This window comes from Cricetulus griseus, chromosome 2, assembly GCF_003668045.3.
Source record: "Cricetulus griseus strain 17A/GY chromosome 2, alternate assembly CriGri-PICRH-1.0, whole genome shotgun sequence".
NCBI classification, from domain to species: Eukaryota; Metazoa; Chordata; class Mammalia; order Rodentia; family Cricetidae; genus Cricetulus; species Cricetulus griseus.
Window position 1 is genome coordinate 184,957,519 of NC_048595.1, and position 25,679 is coordinate 184,983,197.

General features: G+C 39.2%; 1 protein-coding gene across 5 annotated transcripts in view; it reads left to right on the forward strand.

Moving 5' to 3' along the window:
* Positions 1-25,679, forward strand: part of Cep120 (centrosomal protein 120) — a 61,558-nt gene that overhangs the window by 8,015 nt on the left and 27,864 nt on the right. For 4 of the 5 annotated variants that reach the window (XM_027400906.2, XM_027400907.2, XM_027400904.2 and 1 more), the window contains exons 5-18: positions 1,063-1,204; positions 3,964-4,112; positions 7,891-8,088; positions 10,435-10,662; positions 11,589-11,805; positions 13,007-13,184; positions 15,770-15,919; positions 16,535-16,717; positions 20,675-20,695; positions 20,894-20,990; positions 21,075-21,230; positions 22,174-22,263; positions 23,347-23,439; positions 24,749-24,910. In XM_027400906.2, coding sequence (XP_027256707.1) covers positions 1,063-1,204; positions 3,964-4,112; positions 7,891-8,088; positions 10,435-10,662; positions 11,589-11,805; positions 13,007-13,184; positions 15,770-15,919; positions 16,535-16,717; positions 20,675-20,695; positions 20,894-20,990; positions 21,075-21,230; positions 22,174-22,263; positions 23,347-23,439; positions 24,749-24,910 — 2,064 coding nt within the window. The remainder of the gene's footprint in view (positions 1-1,062; positions 1,205-3,963; positions 4,113-7,890; positions 8,089-10,434; positions 10,663-11,588; positions 11,806-13,006; positions 13,185-15,769; positions 15,920-16,534; positions 16,718-20,674; positions 20,696-20,893; positions 20,991-21,074; positions 21,231-22,173; positions 22,264-23,346; positions 23,440-24,748; positions 24,911-25,679) is intronic. The other variant, XM_027400905.2, reaches the window with a different exon arrangement.

Consider the following 25,679-nt stretch of genomic DNA (forward strand, 5'->3'; position numbering starts at 1 on the left):
TGGTTCCTGGGATTTCTTAGGGTGTTGTCTTGTGGGTAGTCAGGTAGTTTAACCACATGCTCTGAGAAGATCTTTGTTGTCAGTGTCTGCCAAGTAGTGGCTCATAATGCAGAGCTCACTGGGCCTTTTCCTTAACATTTTATGCTATTTCTTAGTTACTGTTCTATTGCTGTGAAGAGACACTGTGACAACTCTTATAAAGGAAAATGTTTAATTTGAGGGCTTTCAGTTTCAGAGCTTAGTCCGTTATTGCCATGGTGGGAAGCATGAAGGCATGGTGCTGGAGAAATAGTTGAGAACTACTTCCTGATCCACAGATAGTCTGGGCCTGGTGTGAGCTTTTGAAACCTCAAAGCTCACTCCCAGTGACACACCTCCTCCAACAAAGCCATACCTACTTTAATAGTGTCATACCTCCTGATACTTCTAATCCTGTCAGATATTTCAACTCCCTGCTGACTAAGCATTCAAATATATGAGCTTATGTGGGACATTCTTATTCAAACCACCACAAATAATAACATTTTCTTTTTCTTAATTGATATGAGCAAGAAGAAGAGACCTAATAGCACTGAGCGAAGGAGTTAAGGGAACAAATGATTAATTAGGCTTTTGTTACTGAAGGATGTTGTGAGATTGGAGACAGAAGGCTGAAGATAGACAGGTGTTGTTTTCTCCCCTGTAAAAGCATTGGAATAGTTGCAAAGAAGACAATCTGAATGTTTTGGTATATTTCTCAGAGGGAAATTTAGTTGCTGGATTCCTAATTAGAATTAATTTCTTTTGAAGAAAATGTGGAAAGAAGTTTTGTGTTCTGAGACACTTTTGCAGATTTGGCCACGCTAGAGCTCACTGTGTGGACCAGGTTGACTTGTAGCTCAGAGACGGGCTTGCCTTTGCTTCCTGAGTGCTGAGATTAAAGGCTGAACTACCATATGCCTGGCCTGTGTTTTTTAAGAGGTGAAAGGTACTGAAAAGCTGTATCGAAAAGTGAAAACTTTAAGGAACATTCTGAGTATTTGTCCCTGTAAGTTTCACCGTGCTTTCTGTTTTGTTACCTAGGCACCCAAGTGGTACCAGTTGCTGAGTAACAAATACACCAAGTTCAAGTCTGAGATACAGATAAGTATCACTCTGGAAACAGATACAAAGGCACAGGTGGATAGTTTTAAAGCAAAAGGAGCCCCTCCTCGGGATGGAAAAGGTTTGTCATTTCTGTCTCTTGTGGGTTTTTGTTTTATTTTGAGACAGGGTCTTTCGTAGACCAGGTTGGTGTTATTCTTTGTCCTCCTTCTCTGTCTCTCCATTGTTTGGGTTATGGGTGTGCACTGGCACATGGAGTTTGTGCATCTTCCCTTTAGGACCTTCTTGCACAGGTTCCTCTGCACTAGCACTTTAGGAAGGGTGATGTTGCTGGAACTGTGTACAGGAATACAAGCTGATTTACCCTGTGCATCAGGCAAACATGATCCATGCACACATGTAACATGTGCAGGCTTGTTTACAGAGGTTTGCTCTCATTTACAGATCTTAGAATCTGGGAAAGCTTTTGTTTCTTAACTCAATAGATACTCGAACAGAAAATTTTATGTTTTAAAAATTACTTAGAAAAATTTTCTTTCCAGGATGAGTATAGAAAAGCCTGCAAATGTAATATACTTTATTATTTGTGTGTAGTTTAACAAAGTCTAAGTACATCTTTTAAATTAAAATTTATTTATTGGTAATCATATCTTACCATGTAGCACTGGCTGGATGGAACTTGCTATATAGACCAGGTTGGCCTAAAACCCACTGAAATCTGCCTGTCTTAACCTCTGTCCTTGCCGCCTGAGGGCTGGGATTAGGGACATGCACCAGCACACCTAGCACACTCCCTCTGTCAAGCCTCTTTCTGAACACAGCTAGTCCCATTCTTGAAGGAGTTATCTTGACTTCTCTCTCTCATCTGCTTTTTTTTTTTTTTTTCTGTGTGTGAGTGTTTGCCTGCCAATATGTTTGTGCAGTGTCCTCAGTTACAGACAGTCGGGATGTGGCTGCTAGGAGCCGAACCCCGGTCCTCTGCAAGAATAGTCAGTGTTCTTAGCCAGTGAGTCTTTCCCTCCAGCCTGAGACTCTGATCTCAATACCATCATCACAGTCGCCATTAAGTTTCAGCTTATGTTTTTCCATATGATTTTAATATAGTATGCATTCAAATTGACACTTTGAATTCCTTTGTGTCACAAGATTTATCCTTGTTTTTTTTTTTTAATTTCCAAACTTAGAGGTTGTCTTCTTGATTGTGCTTTCTGTTTATTTTTCTTTTGTTTTGAGACAGTCTTGCAATGTAGTACTCACTATGTAGCTCAGGTTGACCATAAATTCATAGCAATTCGTCTGCTTCAACATCCAAGTGGTGGGGTTATAGTATGAGCCACTGTGCTCAGCTGGAGAAACCTATTATAGATACTATTTTTAACTCCTGAGCTCTGTTGGCCTTATCTCACAATAGCTGCCTGTGCTTAATGTGTGCAGCAGTATAGTGCTAAGTGCTTTGCTTTCAGAGTTTAATTTGATCTTCAACAACCACATAAAAGCTTTGTGGAAGGAAGAATGGAGACGGAAGAATACACAGTTTTCTGATACAACTAAATGACCTTGGGATTGGGATTTCAGCATTTGGCCTAAGAGTCTGTGCTCTTAACCATAGGCTGTTCTCAGGCAATGCTGCAGTAAACACATTCCAATGAGGTGGACCCCTAGAGGAGAGGGAATGCTTGCTGATGGTCTGAGTACATAGATTTTCATAAGCCATGAGACATTCCCACCTGAAGCTTATGCTAGTGAGCCACTAAGAGTACGCACTTTCCTGCATTTCCACCCGCACGTTTATCTAATTTTAGTTTGTGTATGACCTATTCTTTTCCTCCTTTAATCAGTTTGAAAACCTCTCAACCCTATCTAATCTTTTCACACTGATGCTCATTTGACTGTGTTGGTCTCTTCTCAGAAGTTTTTGATGGTTTTCCCATACTCTTAAAAAACAAAGACTATAAAAATTACCTGAGAAATGTCAGTGTGCTGAGGTCTGTCCTTGTTTCTCCAGCCACAGCTCTTTCTATAGTCAGTTCTTACTCAGTGATCAGTTCTTCGTTTCTGTATTTAATTGTGGGCACTGAACACAAAGCCTCAAACATGCTGGACAGGTGTCCTACTGGTGAGCTGTGTCATCAGCCCTTGTTTTGTATCTTTTGTTTTGAGACAGTATCTTAGTTGCCCAGGCTAGCTTTAAACTAGCCCTACGGCTCAGGCAGGCAGACCTTGGACATGGGGTCCTTTAGCTCCCTCCATATCTGGGATTTTAAGGCTACTCCATGAGGCTTCCTCAGCCTTCATTTCTTTGACTTTGTTAATTTGCTCCTTGCTCCTGTCTCTGTTACATACTGCCCTCTATCTGAAACATGCCTTATAGTCCCTGGTCTCTGTTTACCTCTCTCTATCAGCCAAGTCTAGCATATTCTTCATTCCAGAGTGCATAGATTCATAAATAAATGTGTGTGTTACATTCCTTTTCTGTGTGGTCTATTAAGTGATTTAAAAAATACTTCAAAATATTGTTTTTATGTACAGAAAAGTAAAGTTAAAGCTTCCTAGAAGAAATTAAAAGAAGCCTTTTGAGATACTGTGTCCATGAAAATGGCAATTTCTTAATTAAATAAATACAACAAGCTTTTAAATGTTTATAATTGGCTAGGTATTGTGAGATGAGCCTGTGATCCTAGCACACAAGAGATTGAGACATAATGATTGTGAATTCAAGGCTACTCATGCTACATAGTAAGTTCCAGGCTAGATTGGGTAACATAGTAAATTTTAAACCAAACTGGCCTATATAACAAAAATCCTATATAAAGATAATAAAATAGTTTAGACACATAAAGTATATATGTCTAATATATTTTAATTTTTTTGTCTGTAAAGTCCCTGCTAGCCTGTGTGGAGTCGACCCGAAGGACATTGTTGCAGTGTTGAATGAGGAGGGAGGCTACCATCAGATTGGACCAGCAGAGTATTGTACCGACTCCTTTATTTTGTCAGTGACCATAGCATTTGCCACCCAGTTGGAACAGGTAAGGTATTCCCTCAGATTTATGATTCTATCAAGAGTTTGGAATCATGTTTGTCCTCTGTGAGCAATTGTATTTACATACACATACCCACACAGACTCAACTTCCCATACATGCTTTAAAAATCAAATACAAAAATCTTTTAAAATTTTTTCATGCTAGTAAACATTTTTTTGCTGTAGATTTCAGTGTCTTGGCAACAAGAGAATAAATTAATTTTCAGATTACGAAGACTGACCGTCAGTAAACCATGTTTGTATGTGTATGTGGCATTGTAAGAACGAATGAAAGCAACTTCTACACTTGCTTTTTGAACAGTATACTTTGTGAAGACATTAGCAATGTCGGGAACTCTTGGATCTGGGATTATATTTCACTTTGTTTGTATGCTTATAAACATTAGGCTGCTGTCAAGGGTGCTAGCCCAAGATGAACTGTTCTTGTGTCAGAATCAGTACTTCCTTACACAGCACAAGAAGCAACGTAAAAATTGGTATATTTTCTTTAGCTTCTCTTTCCCCATCCTTGGTTACTTTTCTATGCTGTGATAAAACTGTGAGCAAGGCACCTTTCAGAAGAGAGGGTTTGTGTCTAAGCTTTTCCCAGGGAAAAAAGGCCATGTGACGGAAGACATGAGAGTTGATGGCAGGTATGGTGGTAGGAAGCAGATTGGTGATTTTTCTGTACCTGGAACAGGAAAAGGGTGGTTGTGACTGCTCCCTGGTTACATTTCCATTTGGGTGACACTAAGGCGTTGGGTTTTTCTCTCTTAGTGCTTACTCAAAGGCAGGGAGAAAGCAGCCCTGCGAAGGGTTATGACAAGAAGATACAGGAACATAGAGGGCAGCTCCTTCAGTACTGGATGGCCAATCTTACTTCTTTTTTAAAGCCTTGAAAGCTTTGAGTGAACCCCAGTGTCTCTGAATTATAGAATGTTAAAGAATTTCTAAAAGATTCTCTGCTTGTAGTGGCAATTACTTGGAAGTTAAATATAGTACGAAATATATGAAGCTGCCATAATACATTTTTATCATTTTTTTTTATCATGAAAGAAAGTAAACACTTCACCTAACTAAACTCCTTTGAGGTAATCACTGTTAAGAGTAGTGTACGCTCCTCCAGATATTGTACCATTCTTACTTACCATCAGTCAGCTCTGATCGGCACTATCATGGCATGTTATCTTTTAGCATCACTAAAGCAAAAGGAGGCACAAAATAACTAAGTCATTTTCTCAAGGTTTCATAGCTAGACTGAGAAGTGGGTGTTGTAGTGTGCCTCCAGAATCGGTGTTCGTTATTTTATACGAAAGAGTGTTTTTCCTGCATGCATGTCTGTGCACCATTTGTGTGTCTGCTACCCACAGAGGCCAGAAGAGGACATTGGATTCCCTGGAATTGCAGTTAGGGATAATAATGGTGAGCCATCGTATGGATGCTGGGAATTGAACCTCTGAAAAGCAACAATTGGTTTAAACCACTGAGCCATCTCTTGAGCCCTGTCTTATAACTTTTTAAGCCTAACAATACATTTTACTTAAGTTTCATTTCATGACAGTATGTAATTATCCTCTGTGATCTATGATATCTGACTGTATTTAAGGCATTTCCTATTGAGACAGGAAATGTTCATAGCTTAATGCTTAGCAGTCTTTTAGTGAACATTTGGAATCTGTTAGAAATGTTTTGTATCTTGCCCATTGTGCTGGCTCATGCCTGTAATCCCAGCACTTAGGAGGCTGAGGCAGAAGAATCTGAACTAGAGACCAGCCTGAACTACATGAGTACCTTGAAGAGACTCTACCTGGCACGAACATGGCAAACATGGTACTGGCAGGCCTTGCCCTTTTGCATTCCTTTTGCCTTGCTAAAAACCATTAGATTAATTCTTAAAGCTAATCACCAAAGTCTGTTCCCTTATTTGGCCACTTCCTCCTCCTGAGGCTGACACCAAGGTCCAGCTATCAAAGTATTTAAGTCCAATAATCAAAAGCCCCCTTTGGTTCATCTAATTAGCATGCCATTAAAATTAAACACCCTTTACATTTATAAACCACCATTTACCTATGTGTTGTCTCTGTCTCCTCTCTATCCACAGGCCTCTCCCTTGTTCCCTTTCATTTCTCCCTTGTCCTCTATCTCCTATCTTTGTCTCTTATTCCCTGCCCCTCTGTCCCTCTGGGGCAAATAAATCTCCTTTGTGCTGAGAACTTGGTTTTGGGGTGTCCTGAGCTGATACTGATCCTTTCAACCTTGACTCAGAAAACTAAAACACAAAAAAGATGTTTTCTATCTTATAAACAAAATACCATGTATTAGTCATGTATTTCCACAAAGCTAGCAGCTAAAAAGTGACATAATAGTGACATTATGCAGCCACTAATGATTTGGTCTTAAAGATGGTTTTGTTTGTTTGTTTGTTTGTTTGCTTGTTTTGCTTTTAAATAAAATGCATGAACTAAGATGCTAATCTATTAAGTAGCTTGGATTAAGACTTTCAACATGTTTTCATTTATAAAGTGGAGCCTTTTGCTAGAGTAAGTGTCAGCTATAAAGTATAGGATAATAAGAAAAGTTTAATTTAAAAGATTTGGCTCCTTCCAAAAAGAACTTTCACACATTCATGTTGAATTAAATGAGAACCTGAAAACAACAAAGTGTTTGGTCTCTTTGGACTTTTCTTTTGTTAAATTAATTAATGGATTACTTGGTGTCTCTTATAGCTCAGGATAGCCTCAAACTCAATGTACTGTTGAGGGTGTTCTTGAACTCTTGATCTTGTTGCCCTCACCTCTAAGTATTGGAATTACACACTTGCCTCACAACTTCTTTGTGCATTTAAAAACTTAATCAAGTTAAGTAACTGGGTGTGGTGGCGCATGCCTTTAATCCTAACATCAGGGAGGCAGAGGCAGGCACGTCTCCTGAGTTCAAGGCCGGCCTGGTCTACATTGCAAGTTCCAGACCAGCCAGCACTGCATAGTGAGACTCTGCCTGTCCCATACCCCCAAAATGTTAGGGCCTGGAGAAATGGATCAGTTGTTAAGGAGGCTCACAACTGCCCATAATTCCAATCCAGGGAATACATTGCGGGGTTTTCTGACCTCCATGGGCATTGACTACAAATGCTGCATTAACATACATGCAGGTAAAACACTCACATATATAAAGTGAAAATAAATCATTTAAAATTAATCAAATTAGTAATTTGGGAGCAATTAGAGAAGTAAGCTGTATGGTATATACCTAAAACCCACCACTCAGGAGGCTGAGGCAGGAGGATTGTGAGTATCAGAGCAGCTTGCCCTACATAATGAGACCATGTCTCAAAAATACCAAAAGCTGGGGATGTAGCTCAATTTTAAAGCACTTACCTAGCTAGCATTTGTAAGACTTTCAGTTTGGCTCCTAGCAGCACCACCAAAAGAAACCACTACCCAGACAGAAAGAAAATTCTGTATGGTTATTTTTTTCCTTCCTTCCTTCCTTCCTTCCTTCCTTCCTTCCTTCCTTCCTTCCTTCCTTTCTTTCTTTCTTTCTTTTTTTTTCCCCCAGGGTTTCTCTGTGTAACTTTGTTGACCAGGCTGGCCTTGAATACACAGAGATCTGCCTGCCTCTGCCTCCCAGATCCTGGGATTAAAGCATGTGCCACTACCACCCAGCCTGTATGGTTAATTTTAAAACTTGAAATGAGTGAACATTCTTGGAAGATTTTTGGAGTGCAGCAAACACATTTGGATTGCCTTAGATTCTAATACTCTTCCTCTCCTTGCATGTTTAGTTAATTCCATGTACCATGAAGCTTCCAGAAAGGCAGCCGGAGTTTTTCTTTTACTATTCTTTACTGGGAAATGATGTTACCAATGAGCCTTTCAATGATTTGATCAACCCAAACTTTGAGCCCGAGAGAGCATCTGTTCGCATACGTAGCAGTGTGGAGGTCCTGCGTGTGTACTTGGCTCTCCATTCTAAACTGCAGGTAAGTGCCTTAGCAAATTGTTTTCTACTAGAGATGCTTTTAAAGCATTGAATGTAAAGTTGAACTTTGTCTTAACCTGTATTGTGTTTCAGTTGTAGAGATCGTTTTGCCTTTTTGAATTTTTAGGTATTAAGGCATCAGGCCATTGGAATCGCAGTTACTTCAGAATGTTTGGAGTTAACACATTACCACCTAACTACTAAGAAAAGAGATAAATCGGTTATCAGTATTATGTAGCAAGAGGTAGTACTTAAAGCTAATTGAACCTGTGCCTACAGGCATGGTATTTGCATTATTTGTGGAGGTGGTAGCTGTCAGTACACAGATGGATTCTTCATGGCAGAATTTGAAGTTACTCTACTATATCTTATGGTGGTTAGCTTTGATCAAACAGTTGTTAGACTCTGCATTCAGGGCGGCTCATGAGAAGAGGCATTAAATGTTAGAGGTACTAAACCTTAAGGATGGCTCTGCTAAACCCAAGATATTTAGAAAACTGGAAACTGTATAAAACATGACAATTTGAGAAAAAGCACTTTCAGTTTTATTCTGTATCATATTCTTACCAAGAGCACTGACTTACCTGCTTCTAATGTCCACTCAAGTTATAAAGATGCTTTGTTTTGGTGCTGGAGACAGCTCAGTGGCTAAAAGTGTATACTGCCCTCACAGAGGACTAGAGTTTGTTTCTCAGCACTGATGGCAGGCGGCTCACAGCTGCCTGTAACTCCAGCTCTAGAGATCCCATGTCTTCTAGACTGGGCATCTGTGCTCACATGTGTACACACACACACACTCATATACACATAATTTAGAATATAAAAAATAAATTTAAAAGGAAAATATTTTGTTTCTAGCATATGAAAAATATTGTACATAAGAGCTGGTGAGATTGCTCAGTGGGAAAGGCATTGCCTCAAAAGCCTGGGAACCAGTTAAATTCCCGGATCCTACGTAAAGGTAGAAGGAAAGAAGACTCCACAGACCTGTCCTCTGATCTCAACACTCATACCCACATATATATATCGCACATGTGTGTGTGGACACACACACACACTAACAGTCAATCAAATTTTAAAAAATATTTTACTCAGTAACATTAAGGCTCCATAATAGTCCAGTAATGACTTTTTTTCTAATCTTCTAAAGATGCTAGCCTAGGGCTGGAGAGATGGCTTGTGGCTAGAAGCATTTGCTTTACCACACAACCATGAAGACCCACATTTGGGTCTCAGCACCCATGTAATACATGCTGTTAGTGGTTTCACACCCTGTAATCTTGCACCATGGCAGTAGAGGCAGGATGATCACCTGGGCCTGCAGGCTGAAATCATGAGCTCCAGATTCAAGGAGAGACCATGCCTCAAAAGAATATGGTGGGAAGTGGTGAAGGTGGACACTCTCCTCTGGCTGTTGCACTTGTGTACCCACACAAAGCTGTGTTTACACCCCCCCCCCACATACACACAGAAGAAGTTACACCCACTAATATTAAGTCTTGAGTTATAGGCCAGTTACGGTTGCATACATCTGTATTCCAGCACTCAGGAGACAGAAGCAAGAGGATTACAGTTCAAGGCCAGCTTTGGATATATAGTGAGACACTGCCTCAAAACATTACTGTCTGTCTCTTAATTCTGTGACTGTTAATATAAGAGGAAAGTAAGATAGTGATTGTTCTGTAGTGTACAATCTCCCAAGGCTTGAACATAGTAAAGGAAAAAATAGTGATTTATGCGTGCATGGTGTCTTTAAGGGGTGGTGACGTTGAACTCTCACTTGGTTGTTGTTGACTACCTTAGTTTTCTTTCCCAGTAGTTTTCCTTCATCATTTTTTACTGTTTAACATTCTGCTTTATAAACAAAATTTGAAAGCAAAATGGAAAGGAAAGGAATGCTCAATATCTTTGATGAGTGAATAATACAAAATTTGTGGTCTTAAAATTCCAAATCTAGTTGAACCACTGCCTTTTTTTAAGAGCTGTGCTTAATTAAGATGACAGTGGAAGAAAAATGATTGAGATAGAAATGTACACTCATTTTATTACACAATTTGCATATCAGTGTATAGTAAAGTATTAAAATAAGCACTGCTCACTAATGAGAGTAAACATGGCTGATAACATCTGAATATTCCTTGGTGATTGAAGAAGTGAAAACGTTAATAACTGAGTCACTAGTAACCAGTGTTAACAGTCACTTGAGAAGTCATTTTGTGAAGGTCAGTGAGTTAGCCCACTTCCTACTTTCTTTCGGTGGCCTGTTTTAAAGTTTATGGTATTTAGGGGAAAGGGGGGAAATGTACTCTTAAGGAAAAGCACTCTTACAATTTTTCCTTCATGTTAGATCCATCTCTGCTGTGGAGACCAGTCACTTGGCAGCACAGAAATACCTTTAAATGGACTGCTGAAGAAGGGCAGTATAGAAATTAACCATCATCCAGTTACAGTCGAGGGGGCTTTTACCCTTGACCCTCCGAACCGAGCCAAGCAGAAACTCGCGCCTGTCCCTCTGGAGCTGGCCCCAACTGTGGGAGTGTCAGTGGCCCTGCAGAGAGAAGGCATCGATTCCCAGGCAGGTGGTGACTCTGCTTTCATTTGTCAGTTTCCCAATGTCACTCCTGATCCTTGAAACTCTGTAGAATTCCTTGGTGTACAAGGATTTTATTCTTCTTCACTGTGCCCTGCATTTTACCTTACCTTCTTTCAGAAAGCACAGTGACTCTGCTTGGCAGTTTGGTGACTGTATGTGAGGCCTTGGCCTTTGAGACTGTCTTCTGTAGTGGGAACCATGTTTTCCTGCTCCTAGCTTGTAGCTATTTACTGTGTCAAAAAGGCAACTGGTACGGGAGGATGTGTGCTTTGGAGTCTACAGTGGTGCTTATTTTTTGCTGGACACAGCCCCAGCCAAAGCATGATCCTTGACACTTCCATGCTTTGTTCTTTCCTTGTCTTTTTTTTCTTTTCTTTCTTATTTTAAATTTACCCGAATGCACTTTATTGTGTCTACCTGTATAAACAACTCAACTATCATCTTCTTCTTTCAAAGAATTTATATGTAGGCTACAAATTAAAGATAAGAAAACTGAAATGAGAGTTTAAAAAGTGTGCACATGTAAAGAGGAGGGCGGAGAGGGAGTGGAACAAAGGAGTGGAAGAATGTCACCCCAGATATCTGGGTTTGCTGCCATTTTACTGTGTTGGTAGGAATAACTTCCCAGGGTCACATGGCAGGCCTCTTTTCTCAAATACCCTTTCTTAGCCATTAGGGTGCATTTTGGTACACAGCTCTGGATATTATGTTTCCTTTCTGTTCATCTCCCTTTTTCTGGTCCTAGATGCTTTAAGGAAATTTGCAAATTATGAAGAAAAATAGACTAGGAATGTCCAGACTGGGAAAGGAAGCATGTACTTTTTAAAAAAAGCAACGCCAAGTTTTTTGCTTAATTATGAAGGAAAGTATTTTGCAAATTACACTTTACTTTTAAAAATTGTTTTTAGTCTTTAATTGAATTAAAGACCCAGAATGGACATGAGCCTGAGCATTCAAAGAAGAGAGTTTTAACTCCCATAAAGGAGACGACACTCACTGGGCCAAAATCTCCAAGTGTGTCCCCCATCCCACCTCACAACCAGACACCTCCGACCAAAGATGATGCAACAGAAAGTGAAGTGGAGAGCCTGCAGTATGATAAGGAGCCAAAACAAAATGCAAAGGGTAAGATGTGCTTTTCCCACATACTGAGGTTCTGGGATCTGCAGTCATTTAATAAATATCTGAGAACATTCATGGGTGGCAGAACTGCATTTGGGAATCAAAAATGTGTGGAGGTATAAAATTTCCAATTTAATGCCACTTCAGCCTACTAAACTTTTAAATAAGGGTTTGCTAAATCTCTACTCTTATATTGTCAATAGTTTGTTCCAAAGAAATGAAAGATATATATCTCTTGAGTAGATATTTTTTTATTCTGAAATTTTAGAGAATAGTAAGTTTTGTAATAAGAGAGTTTGAGACTGTATCTAGTTTTTTTTCTTAGATTTATTTGATTTCTAGTTATGTGTAGTTGTTTATGTATGTGTGTGTACATGAGTGTAGGTGCCCATAGAGGTCAGAGGCATCACATCCTCCAAGAGTTACAGGCACTTGTCAGTGGGTACTGGGAATGGAACTTTGATCTGCAAAAGCAGTATGTGCTCTTAATCATCACTGAGCTCTCTCTCCATCCCAATATATCTGCTTTCACAAAAATGTTCCATCCATTGCTAAGGCTCTACAGTTATAACCAGTGGTATAAGCAGGCAGTGTGGAGTAGGAGTTAAATGTCTGGAGTGTAAGTTCACCTCCATCACAGAATAACTATATGACTTAGTCACTCATTAAGCATCTCTGGTCCACAAGGATTGGCCTACATGTATCTCTTGTCTTTCTAAGATGTAACTTTTATTGACCTATTTTATACATTCAAATAATTCCAATTAGTTTATAAAAATGCTAAAATTATCTGTACAGTAAATTGTAAGTCTAGCCTTTCAGGTGATCATCCATGCATGGATACCTCTTAGAACCAAGTCACTACCTGACTGGCTTTGGTCAGATGTTGTTGCTTCAGTTCTATTTGTTTTGAGGTTTTACAGTATGTGTGGAGAGTAACTTTGCTCCCACTGTGAAACCCAAGTTGACCTTAAACTTGTGATTCTCCTGCCTCAGCCCTTAAGGCTGGAATTCTAGGAGTGTCATACCATGCCTTACACCAAACTCTTTCTTTGTGTAGTTCTAGAATAAAAATTAGGCAATGTAGAACAAACCACTTTTTAAAATGCTCATGATAGACTCATTCACAAGCAGACCTGTCAAATTCTGTGATTGAGGGATTATAAGATGACAGCTTTAATTTTTCCTTTACTGTTTACTTTAGGCATTAGCTTCATCCCTGCGTCACTGACCCAGCCAGTGGCAACCTCCAATGCATCAGAAGTGGTGACATCAGGACAGAAGATTGCTGTTCCAGCAACATCACATCACTTCTGCTTTTCAATAGATTTAAGAAGCATCCATGGCTTGGAAATTAGCTTTCCAGTCAACTGCATATTGAGGTATGGTTTGATTTTGTTCTGGGAAAATGCCTTTGTCTTTAAGGTGGTGCAGAGAAACATTACCAGAGAAAATGTAGCTGCCATGAAGCCAGAGGCCTGAAAGGCAGTAAAGTATCCTAATGTCTGATTGGAACCAGAGTGGCTCCGGGAGTAGGGACTTACATATTCTGGTGTAATAGTTATAGGCATTTATAATCATTTATTGATGCTGTCATTTAACATGTAATTTTGGTTGCTTGTTTTCTGGAGAGGCACTACAGGTCAAATTGTGGTTTTTAATCTGATTTTTCTGTAAGACTGTATTACAGTGGGTGGGCTAGAGGGGAGGTGAGAGAGGGTGTGAGGAGTTTGGGGGTGTGGGAAGAGGGGTGGGAGGGAGAACAGTGATTGGAATGTAAAATGAAATCAAAAAACAAAAACTGGGGGAAAAAAAGACTGTCTTACAATGGATGCTATATTTCTAACACCTGCATCCTATAGCTGAGAATATAAAAACCATGTTTAATGAACTTGAAATGAAATGTGCCCTGTTCAGTAGAAAGAATTACTGTTTATAATCAGTTAAATGGCTTTATACAACAGACTATTTTAAGGTTGCATGTTTGTAGACATTGCAAATTGTAATAGAAGTTAAATGTATACAATGCTGTGACTGGAGGCATATTGAGTTCAGCTTCAGAAATCAAGCTAAATTTGATTTCTGAAGTTAAAATCAAGTGTGATTTTTTTCATTTGATTTTTTAAAGTTGTTTCTGCATCTTCCATACTTGGGTATGAATGATGCATAGAAGCAGAGACCCAGCACTGGGTGTGGTCATGAAGTTATTGAATGAGTCTTCCACCTCTCCTCAGTTCTGTAGTTGACATACAGAATGCTTGGGGTTATTACTAGGATGTGCCTATTGAGACACAGAAGAATGCCAAAAGATTGTCTCATGAAAACAGCTTTTCTGGAAGGGTTTGTTTCCTCTATTTTAAAATAGAATTATTACTTAACATGTTTTCTTTACTGTTTGTTTTTTTTTTTTGTCTTTTTTTTACCCCCTTTGCTGCCTTAAGATCTTTGTTGCTGCAGCAGAGTATGGTCTTAGTACACACAAAGAGGATGCAGGCCAGGAGCATGGAAATAGGTACAGCCTTAGATTAGATGCTATGAGAGGGAGCCTTAAACAGTCACGAGGCAGGGGCAGGTGGATCTCTGTGAATTTGAGACCAGCCTGGTCTACAAGAGCTAGTTCTAGGACAGCCTCCAAAGCCACAGAGAAACCCTGTCTTGAACCACCCCCCCCAAAAAAAAAAACCTGCACTAATATATATTTTACCATCAAGACCATTTGTTTAATGGTTAACTGGCCACATTATATCACTGATGTACCTGGTATTACGGTACATAAGAGAAATTAATCAATTTAGGAGGATGACAGATTTAGAAATTAACCAGTACATGAAGATAATAGCAATTCATTTGGTGAAGAAAGAGGGAAATAATATTCTAAACAGGAAACACTTGATCATGATATATTTGGCACTTGACATAGAGTTACCAGATGCTGGATTGATGTTTGGTTCATTGAAAGCACCTTTTAGAGTGGTGATGATTAATTTGTTCAGTAGACAAGTTTATATCATTATACTCTACATATGCAACTGTGTAATAGAATTTGTAAGGTAAAACTTGTGTTTAAAAATAAGTGGCACCTGCAGGTCTATATGGATATTTCTCTTCTAATTACCAAATGCGATAGTGGAATAGTAGGAGTTGAAATTGTAGATTGAGATAACTTGCTTCAGTGGGTCAGTAGTTATATATGATTGGGGTGATATATAGGATATAGTATTGTAGGAAAAGCAGTTTTTTACTAGTTGAGTTTAGATTTGATTAGTTTCATATATGAATAACAAGATGAAATAAAGAATAGCAGGATGAAATTTAAGCAAGCATTACAATGTCTGTAAATTTGTGTTTAAATTCAAAGAAGATCTAAAGCAGCTAGGCTTCTTATTTAATCTCATGTGGTTTGTATGATGAAAAGAAGTTGTGTGTGTCACTTATTGGATATGTACAGAATAGATTTGATCTCTTTTACCTTGAGTCTTTGTTCAAAGACAGAGTACTATGAACGTGTTCTTTTGGCATTGCCAAAGGGCAGCAGTTCTATATCAGATACTTACATTACGATTCATTAAGAGCAAAATTACAGTTATTAAGTTATCAACAAAAATAATTTTATGGTTGGGGGGTCACCACAACATGAGGAGCTGTATTAAAGGGTCAAAGCATTGGGAAGGTTGAGAACCACTGGCCTAAGGGCATTTTAGCCCATAAATAACAGGTCATTATAATACAAAAGAAGATTGGACAATAATTCTGTATATCAAGCATTTCTTGAGTGCCTACTATATGGCAGAAATTGCTTGTTTCTAGGAATGCTAAGGTAAAATGGATATGCTTTAAATAAGATACAGGCCAGTATTCCTATTTTATCTTAAATATTGTGTTTGCTCATAATGTATGCTTTAAAAACATCTGGCCTTCATGTCATCTATAGACTATACCATGAGACTTTGTGTTTCCTACATTCTAGGTACTCCTACCCATTCTTTGGCAGCGCGGCTCCTATTATGACTAACCCTCCTGTAGAAGTTCGGAAAAACATGGAAGTTTTTCTTCCCCAGTCTTACTGTGCATTTGATTTTGCAACTATGCCTCACCAGCTGCAAGACACCTTCCTACGGTAAGCTTTACACCCTTGCAAATGACATGCCTTCATGGCATGAATTTATACATATTTAAACCTACAGTAGTGCCTGCACTTGAGAATCAAGAAATTAGTTTACTGATGTCAGCAACATCTCTCCTGTTGCAGAGCTTAACATGGTTTATTGTAAGTCCCAGCTTAAGTGTTACAAGTGTTTGCGGTAATTTGAGGAATGAGAGAGCCTCGAAGGGAGCAAGAATATTTAGGTTTGATCCTTGAGCCAACAAATGTAGTCTATTTTCTTCATTTTCATTTTAGTTACGGGAAATAGATTTTTCAAGGAACGTTGGGCCTATGAAATGTGCTTTTCTCAGAGTATTATAGCCCAGATTTACATGTTCTTAAAGGAGAATGAGGGTTAGCTCCAGATTCTGTAATGACTTATGCGAATAACAGTGTTCAAAGAGTTTTCTTTATTGCTAGGAGATACAAACACAAGTATTTGTTCTCCAGAAGCTGAGCCTTTAACCATTGTGTTGAATAACTTTCCAGGTAGCAAACATCTAACTAACTATAGGAAGGCATTCAAAGACTGCTGTTTGGAAAGGACCGCTTCAGAGCTGACAATGTGGACATGGTTTCTCTCCTTAGGATCCCACTGCTGGTTGAACTGTGGCACAAGGATAAAATGAGTAAGGACCTACTCCTTGGGATTGCAAGAGTCCAGCTTTCTAACGTCTTGTCTGCAGAAAAGACCCGGTTTCTGGGTGCTAATGGTGAACATTGTTGGCGGCAGACTTACAGCGAGAGTGTGCCTGTTATGGCAGCACAGGGGTAAGCCTTGCATAGCACTATTTCACTTTTTCCCTCATTCTTTTGATGAATCTGGCTAAGAAACTACCCCTTTAGTCCCTTGTGTCTTCTTTCTGTCTGCTTTTCTTTGACTTGGGGATGAGTTTCTTGTAGTTGGCTTATTAGCTTTTTGATGACTATTTAATTAGAAAAGTGTAAGAATTTTTGTGGCTATATCATGATTCTTATTTATAGACCTTAGTGGTGATCCTTTTCACCCTTAGCCTGAGAATTGTAAATTTTATTTATATTTTGTGAGAGAAAAGGAGTATGAGGGTGTCTGTGTGTGTATGTGTGTGTTCTCTCCTGCCACCTGTGAGATATGAGAATTGAACTCTGTAAATAGTTCTTAGGGTCTAGATAATAGAGTCACATATAGAGGGAAATGCTGAGAGATCAGAGAGAAGGAGCAAGCCACAGCACACCTTACCTCCTTAGTATCTCAGCAGATAACAGAGCGATTTCTTGTTTTTCTGTGCTTATATCCTGTTTCTACCCAGCTACCTCACTTCCTGTCTGTGCAGACCTCCAGACCTCTATGGTTAGCTAGTGGCAGGCTCCATTCTATGACCCTCAGACAGGCTTTATTTGTAAAAGCAAGATATCACCACAGAACTCAGTTTGTCAGACCTATGTATGCCCTTTCTAAACCATCTCATTGTCCCTAGCCTTTGTATGTGTGTGGGTCTGATTATATGTCTGTGTACCACATGTGGAGACCAGAAGACAGCCATCAGATTCTTTGGAGTTAGAGTTACAGACCCCGGTGAGATACCTGATCTGGGTACTGGGAACCAAACTTGGGTATTGCAAGAGTAGCAAGTTCTCTTGACAGTTGACCCATCTCTCCAGCCCTTAGCTTGATGGTTTTAAAAAGGAGCTGTTAATTATTATGGTCTTGGCTTTTGTTTTACTTCCAATGCTGGGGTGTTGTCCAGGGCTTTGTGCACATTGAGCTGGGTCTCAATCTGCAGAGCTCTGGACCAGAGTTTAGTATCTACCATTTGATCTCATTATTTTAAGTTTATATTTTGTGTTGTTTTTTTATTAAGAATGCTGTGATCTTTTTTGTTGTCGTCATTACATAACATGTTTATTGCACTTTGTGGAAATTAACTGTAAAACAAAAAAGTCACAATTATGCTAAGTTTTATAATATCCTTGAGATAAAAACAATGCAGCAAGTCTACTCCTCAGCTGTGTTTTTTTCCACTTGAAAAATATTTTAAAATTTGCCTGAAATTTAAAGCCTGAGAATGATATAAATACTAGTTTTCCATAAGTTTTTTTAAAATATTTTTTTAATTTGAATTAGAAACAAGATTATTTTACATGACAGTCCCAGTTCCCTTCTCCCTCCCGTCCTCCCCTACCACCCCCCCAACTAAAATCCTACCTATCACATATCCTTCTATTCTTCACCTGACTCAACCTTTCTGCTCCCTCATGACTTCTGCATCCTTCCTCTTCTTCCCTTCTCATTCTCCTAGCTCCCTCCCCCCTCTTCCCATGCTCCCAATTTGCTCAGGGGATCTTGACCCTTTCCCTTTCTCCAGGGGACCATGTATGTCTCTCTTAGGGTCCTCCTTGCTTACTAGCTTCTCTGGCAGTGTCGATTGTAGGCTGGTAATCCTTTACTCTATGTCTAAAATCTACATATGAGTGAGTACATATGATGTTTATCTTTTTGTGATTGGGTTACCTCGCTCAGAATGGTTTCTTCTAGTTCCATCCATTTTCCTGCAAATTTCAAGATTCCATTTTTTTTTCCCCGCTGAGTAGTACTCCATTGTGTACATTTTCTCTGTCCATTCTTCATTTGAGGGTCATCTAGGCTGCTTCCAGTTTCTGGCTATTACAAATAGTGCTGCTATGAACATCGTTGAACAGATGTCCTTGTTGTATGAGTGTGCTTCTTTTGGGTGTATGCCTAAGAGTGGAATTGCTGGATCTTGTGGTAGACTGATTCCCATTTTCTTGAGGAGTCACCATTCAGTAACAGTTTTTAAGTTATATTATCACTCATGGCTTGGGATATAGCAGTGATAAAACACTTGTCTGGCACACACCGATCCCTGGGTTCAGGCACCAGCACCTACAAGAGAATAACAAGAGTGCTCTGATTGGTGTTGTCAACTTCACATGACCTAGAGCCATCATGGAAGAAGGACTCTGAAATGAAGAATTGCCTTGACTAGATAGGTCTGTGGGCATATCTGTGTGGCATTGTCATAATTGCTAACTAACATGAGAGCCCAGCCCACTGTGGGTAGTACAATCTCTGTAGAGTGTATAATAAAGCTCCTGAGCATGAGACAGAAAGGTAAGCAGCATTCCACCGTGGTATTTTCTTCAGTTCCTCCTTGAGTTCCTGCCCTGACTTCCCTCAGTGATGATGGACTGTCATCTGTTAGCCAAATAAAGCCCTTCCTCTTAGAGTTGCTTTGGGTTATTGTTTGAGCTTTATTGCTACAGTAAAAACATGTTTTTATATTTTAATCATTGAAATTTGTCAAACTACCTTTTTTGAGTTAACAATAAAAATTGAAGTTCAAGTCAATATTATATGCCATTTATCCTCTAAATAAAAACCTAGTGAGAATATAGAAAGAAAAAAATAAGATTCAGCAAAAATCTGAGATCAAAAAGTACCACTAAAAGTTTCTCTTTACTCTTATCCACCCAGAGTCACAGCCAGAGACGGGAAAGTTTGTGAAAAGCTTTCTTCCCTTTGTGGATATGGAACAGTGCCTGGAGAATCCGTTATCTGTTAACAGAGTCATTTTACTTCATTTTGTTACAGAAAAAAACTCTCTTAAAGCCCAGCATTCTTTTCTGTTGTCATAAGAAGAATATAGTCAAGTCAATGGTTGAAGCTGTTTAATGTTCTTTAGTTATTTTTTATTGCTCTGCTTTGTAGACAAGAAGTTTTAGATTCACTGAGAACTTCAGTTGTGTTCAAGCTTTTTCTCCAACATAGTAGTGTTTCATTTGAACATCTTTTCTTGTGTGTACTATGGCATATGTGTGGAGGTCAGAAGATCACCTTGTGGAGTTGGTTTTCTTCTGGGTTCCAAGGATTCAGCTTAGGTTATCAGGCTCAAGTGCCTGTATCTGGTGGGCCATCTTGCTGGCCCAAGTACTTCATTTTACTTCATTAAAAAAACCTGTGAAACTGGAAGAAAAACAAATGTGGATTTGGTTAACTAAAGATCGATTAGTTATTTGAGATCTGTTTATTAAAGTTTTGTTTTTAGATAATATTATGTTTTTTTAGTTGCTAGAATTTTTCCTTGAATGTTTTGTTTCTTGTTGTTTAATAAGTAATACAGTTCTGTGATATAGAAGATGCTAATTATGGCTAGAATAGTATATAATTGTCTTACTGTCATGGATTATCTTGAAGCATTGCTTAGATACAGGAAAAGATTAACAAGTGTGTATTCATTCCAGAAAGGAGGCAAATTTTGAATAACTTACTTAACAAGGGGGGTGCTGCTGAATATATTTCACTGTAAATGCATTAAGTATATTTCAGAGGCAGTAAAAACTACATTATTGTGTTGGGTGTAGTTCGGTGGGAGAACTGTTGCTCAGCATGTATAAAGCCCCAACAACAAAACTAAGGAAAAAAACTCCTCACGTTTAAAAATTCATGTGTATGACATGAGAACTCCTAATTCAAACAAGAAAAAGGTAGAACTGTCAGTGTGCATGCTTGTACATCTACAGAGGAACAGAGAATAGGAAATAAGTGCAGTGTGGCTGCTCACCCCTTTAATCCCAGCACTCAGGAGGCAGAGGCAGGCTGACTTTTGTGAGTTTGAGGCTGGCCTAGTCTACATAGCAAGTTCCAGGCCAGCCAAGGCTAGTAAATATGCATTATCAATAATTATCTGTGGGCTGTTCCACTTTTTATTTAACCTTTTTGTTTTTCAGAACAAGTACACAGCTGTTTAGGTAAGTTTTACTAAATGTAAGTATTAAGATATTGTGCTGATCAAGTAAAAGCACACACTTGAGAGGCCATGAAGGTTGGGCCAGTTTAAGCAGCAAGAGTGGGGTGCAAAAAATGTTACTCCTGCATACTATAGGCTAGGGAGTGGAAAGAAAAACAAGTTTCTGCGAACTTGAAGCTAATTCTGATTACATTTGTAGGTCAAATAACAGGATAGTGGATCTTTCTTTCACAATGACTCTGGAAGACTATGGGCTAGTGAAAATGCGTGAGATCTTTGTATCTGATTCGTCTCAGGTAAATATAGCTGTCATTAGATTCCCAAACTAGGAATGAAGGTGTATATGCATGTGTCACATACACTTCTCTTTCACATCATAGGGTTTGTCTGCTGTGCAGCAGAAGCCATCTTCTTCTCCTCTTACAGCTCCATGTCCTTCTGAGATCCAGATGGAACCTCGAGAGACCTTAGAGTACAAGGCTGCGCTTGAGCTAGAAATGTGGAAAGAGATGCAGGAAGACATATTTGAAAGTCAGGTAGATTGAAATTGTATTCTAAAATCTCTACAACTGGATTTTCTCTCCATGTTCTTGTCTATCTTTGACTATCAACAATATCTTAAGATTATTTTTAATTTTTTTTAGCTATATGTATGCATTTTTGTTGGTGTTGGTGTGTGCACATGAGTGCAGTTGCCCATGGAGAGGAGAAGAGAGCATTGGATCCCCTGGAGTTGTAGTTATAGGTGTTTGTGAGCAGCCTGATGTAGCTGCTGGGAACCAAAGTTGGGTCCACTGTAAGAGCAGTCTGAGCTCTTAATGGCGAGCCCTCTCTACAGCCACACAGAGGGATGTTTCTTACTGGCTTGCTACACATGCCTTTTTTGCCTGCTTTTTTTCTTATAGAACCCCAAGGATGAAGGGATGCCCAAGGATGACACCACCCTGGGTTGGCTCACTCATTAAGAGAATGTCCTACAGGCTTGTGTACAGCCAAATCTTATGAAGGCATTTTTTGTTTTTTGTTTTTTCGAGACAGGGTTTCTCTGTGTAGCTTTGGAGCCTATCCTGACACTCGCTCTGGAGTCCAGGCTGGTTTCGAACTCACAGAGATCCTCCTGCCTCCTGAGTGCTGGGATTAAAGGCATGCGCCACCAACGCCCGTCTGAAGGCAGTTTCTTAACTGAGGTTCCCTCCTCTCAGATGACTTCAGCCTGTGTCAAGTTGAAGTAAAACCATCCATCCCAGAGGACCTAATGCCATTTTCTGGCCTCGGTGGGCACCAGGCATGTGTGTAGTATACAGACAAACATTCAGACAGAACATCCATACACATAAAACAAAACAAAACAAAACAAAACAAAACAAAACAGAATGTTTTAAATGACATTGGTAATCAGTATTAGTTCCTAAACTGAAAACTTCTTTTGCTTATTTGGAATATTTGTCATTTTCAAGTGACTATTTCTTCCTTTTGTAGCTAAAACAGAAAGAATTGGCTCACATGCAGGCTCTTGCAGAAGAATGGAAAAAAAGGGACCGGGAAAGAGAGTCACTAGTGAAGAAAAAGGTAAAGAAAAGGCCTATGTGAAAACTGAGAGAGGAAAAGAAGAGCATTTGTGATAGCTTCTAGGTGCATTACAGAGTCTTTGGAAGGAATAAACTTTTTGGCTCCCAGCATGAGACAGATAGACGAGTAACTAATGAGCCTTGAGCAAAGCCAAAAGAAAAAGACACTTTAAAGTCTCCATTCCTAAGAAATGGCCATTTAAATGGGCCTGCACATGTCTTAAATATTGTCCTCATTTACTTTTGAGCTTTGTATTGCATATTATTGAATTCAAGAGAGCTGGACAGTAGGTTAATGTTTTGAAGTTTTTACTTTTTTATGCTAATGAGTTTTTTAAATGTCAAAGTTTGAAAAATTCAAATGATGAACTAATTTGAGAAATTAATAAAATTGCCACAATGGGACAAATCCAGCTTGTGTCCTTGCTCTCCTCAAAGAAATTGGTTTCAATATCAAGAGGTTAAAATGAAATCAACCATACCAACTAGGACGTAGTGCAGTGGTAGGCACACACATTTAGCATGCACATGGCCTCATGTTCGATCCTCAGCATTGCAAAATACATGACGAAAGCTTCACTAGGTGAGTTTTGGTTTGCTCTTATTTTGGTGTTAAAGATTTTTTTCCGTTGAAAGTTTGATTGGTTTCCATGTATATTAGCATTTCTAGCATCTGAGTCTTGAGAAAGCTGACTGAGGCTGGAGATGTGGCTGTGTTAGAGCACCTACGTAGCAGGCACATGGCATCCTGGGTTCCATCTCCAATACTACAAATAAATGAAATTGGAAATAAAAGCAAATAGATCTTAATGCTGCCTTGTATCCCTCACATTCAAAGGCAGATGTGGAGTCGTCTCTTTCATCCTAAGTACATTTTTGAAAGTAAAGATTTCATTTTGTCTTAAAGTGCTCTATTTTGGAAGCATCTTGTGTCCTAGGAAGCACTAAGATAGATGATTGATCTTAAAAAAAAGTTGCAGACTACAGTAAAATCAAGTGTATATTGGGGTATGGGGGAGACATTTGAGAAGTTCACTGTGTTGTCTTGCAAATTAAGATCGTTTTTTCTTTTTCTGTGTTTTAGGTAGCTGAATACAGTATTCTAGAAGGCAAACTTCAAAAAGCCCTCACTGAGCTAGAGAACCGAGAGCAGCAGCTTGCCAGTGTAGAAGTGGAGGTATCACATCTCTCTGACCTTGGTTCCCTGGTTTGTGTAGTCCATCCCCTTATCTTAATTGTTCTCTGCATAATGTAACAGGCATTACATGGTTATTGTGATTCAGACATGGAGACAATGTGTTAGGATGCTAGGATTCAGCAGAAGAGCTATGTTACTTAACCACTTTTGCTCACCTCTGTAGTAGTGGTGTTACATTAATTTACCATTCTGTGTAAGAATTTTTAGTGTTTTCTCTGCCTGGAGAAGAACAAGTGGGGCATGTTCAGAGGTATATAAACCTGAATGGGTCTCAGAGGGAAAAGAATATCCCTCTTACTCATTAAAGGTTTGATCCCATGTACCTATAATCCTAGTACTCGAGAGGTAGAGGCAGGAGTACAGCCTGGGTTGCATAGCAAAAAAATAAAAAATAAATTGCATCCCAAGACACATGAAAATTTGTTGTAACATTATACATAGTTAATAGTACATTAGGTCTTAACTAAATTACATCCTAGGACTTTTCTATAAAATACAAATGTGTAATTCACATAAATTTTATTAAACTTACAAGCATATAAAGCATAAAAGTAACTACAATTTTCCCATATTGTTTGTATGTCTCTTTTCTATCTGCAATGTTTAAGATCTCATTGATAAATACTCTGACTTTATCATTTACATTTCTGGAGTTTTTAAGTGAGTTAGGTGTATTGGCCTAATTAAATCTATCTTCTAAATGGGTAGGCAGAAATTGGAAACTTCTAGTGTGAAGAAAGAAACTAAGTCCAATTTTCATATAGTAAAAATGAGAATTTTAAGTGGTTAGGACCCTTTCAACTGAATATGTAAGTTGTGTGTGGCTTGTATATTATTAGCATTGAGCCACTGAAAATTAGTATATATAATCATTTAAGTCTAATAACTATAAGAGGGCATGAATTAAGTTTATAGTGTATGCATGTGCGCATGCATTTTGGTACACACATGCACTTGTTTGTGCATGCTGGTGGAGGCCAGAGGACAGCCTTGAGTTGTTCTTAGGAATGAATTCTACAGACTAATGAGCAGTCTGGGCTTGCTGTAGAGCTTCAGGATCTGCCAGTCTCTTCCTTCCCAGCACTGTGCATCACTGTGCTTTCATATATGGGTTCTGGGGTCATGTTCAGGTTACTGTGCTTATGAGGCAACTACGTTGTGGGCTGAACCATCTCGACAAGTCAGTTTATAAGTATTTTGACATTGATTGACTAATCTAAGGCTAGGAGATGAACACCGTCATGCAGCTAGTGATCTGCTAGCCTCCTAAGGTTGCGTTTCCTTTCAGCTTCAGAGAGAGAGAAAAGAACTGCAGTCAGAACGGGAGCGGAACCTTCAAGAACTTCAGGACTCTATCCGCAGGGCCAAAGATGACTGTGTTCACCAAGTGGATCTGGAGAGGCTGAAGCTGAAGCAACTGGAAGAGGACAAGCACCGGCTTCAGCAGCAGGTGCTTGAGTTACTGGTTCTAGAAACCAAAGTGATGAAACCCACTGTGATTTGGACTGTTGTATTCACTGCAGAGATTCCAATTGAAGTGGGATTTTTTTTTTTTTTTTTTTTAAGCTAACGCTAAGGGCTGTATTAGTATAATTTTCTTACCCTTAGAACCATTTGTGTGAAACTGTAGGATTCCAAGTAACTTACAATGTAAAGGCTTTTTCTGTAAATCTCCTCTTAGCAATGTAGACATTTACTAGGACCTTAATGCTAGAACTATACCAAAATAATCCAGTGCTTTCTAGAAGCTACATTTTGTAAGACAAGTGTCTGCCTTCTTCTTGCTGCCTCAATTTACAGTCCCTTCATGTGCCCGTCCCTCCAGGCAATTGTTGGGAGTTCCCCATAGCCAGGTCACTTAGGTGGAATGGGCATCTTCATGTCCACATTTGCTGAACTGTACCCACATCAACACTGTCGTTTTTGGTTTTGAATATCCTCTTCTCAACTATTGCCCTCTGCTCCCCCCACTACCCTAACACACACATACTTTCCTCCACCCTCTGGCTTCCTTCTGTGCTGTTCTGCAGCCTTTCTCTTTTCCCTTGTCTAGCCCCTATTAAGCTTCCAGCTTGTCCAAGCTCAGGGCTTACTTCTCCTTCTTCCACATTCTTAGTCAGGGCTTACTTCTACTCTTCCTCCACAGTTATAGTCAAGACCTTTTCTCTGCACTCAAGTCCTCCACTTCAGATTGCTTTTTTGATATCCTTACATGGATA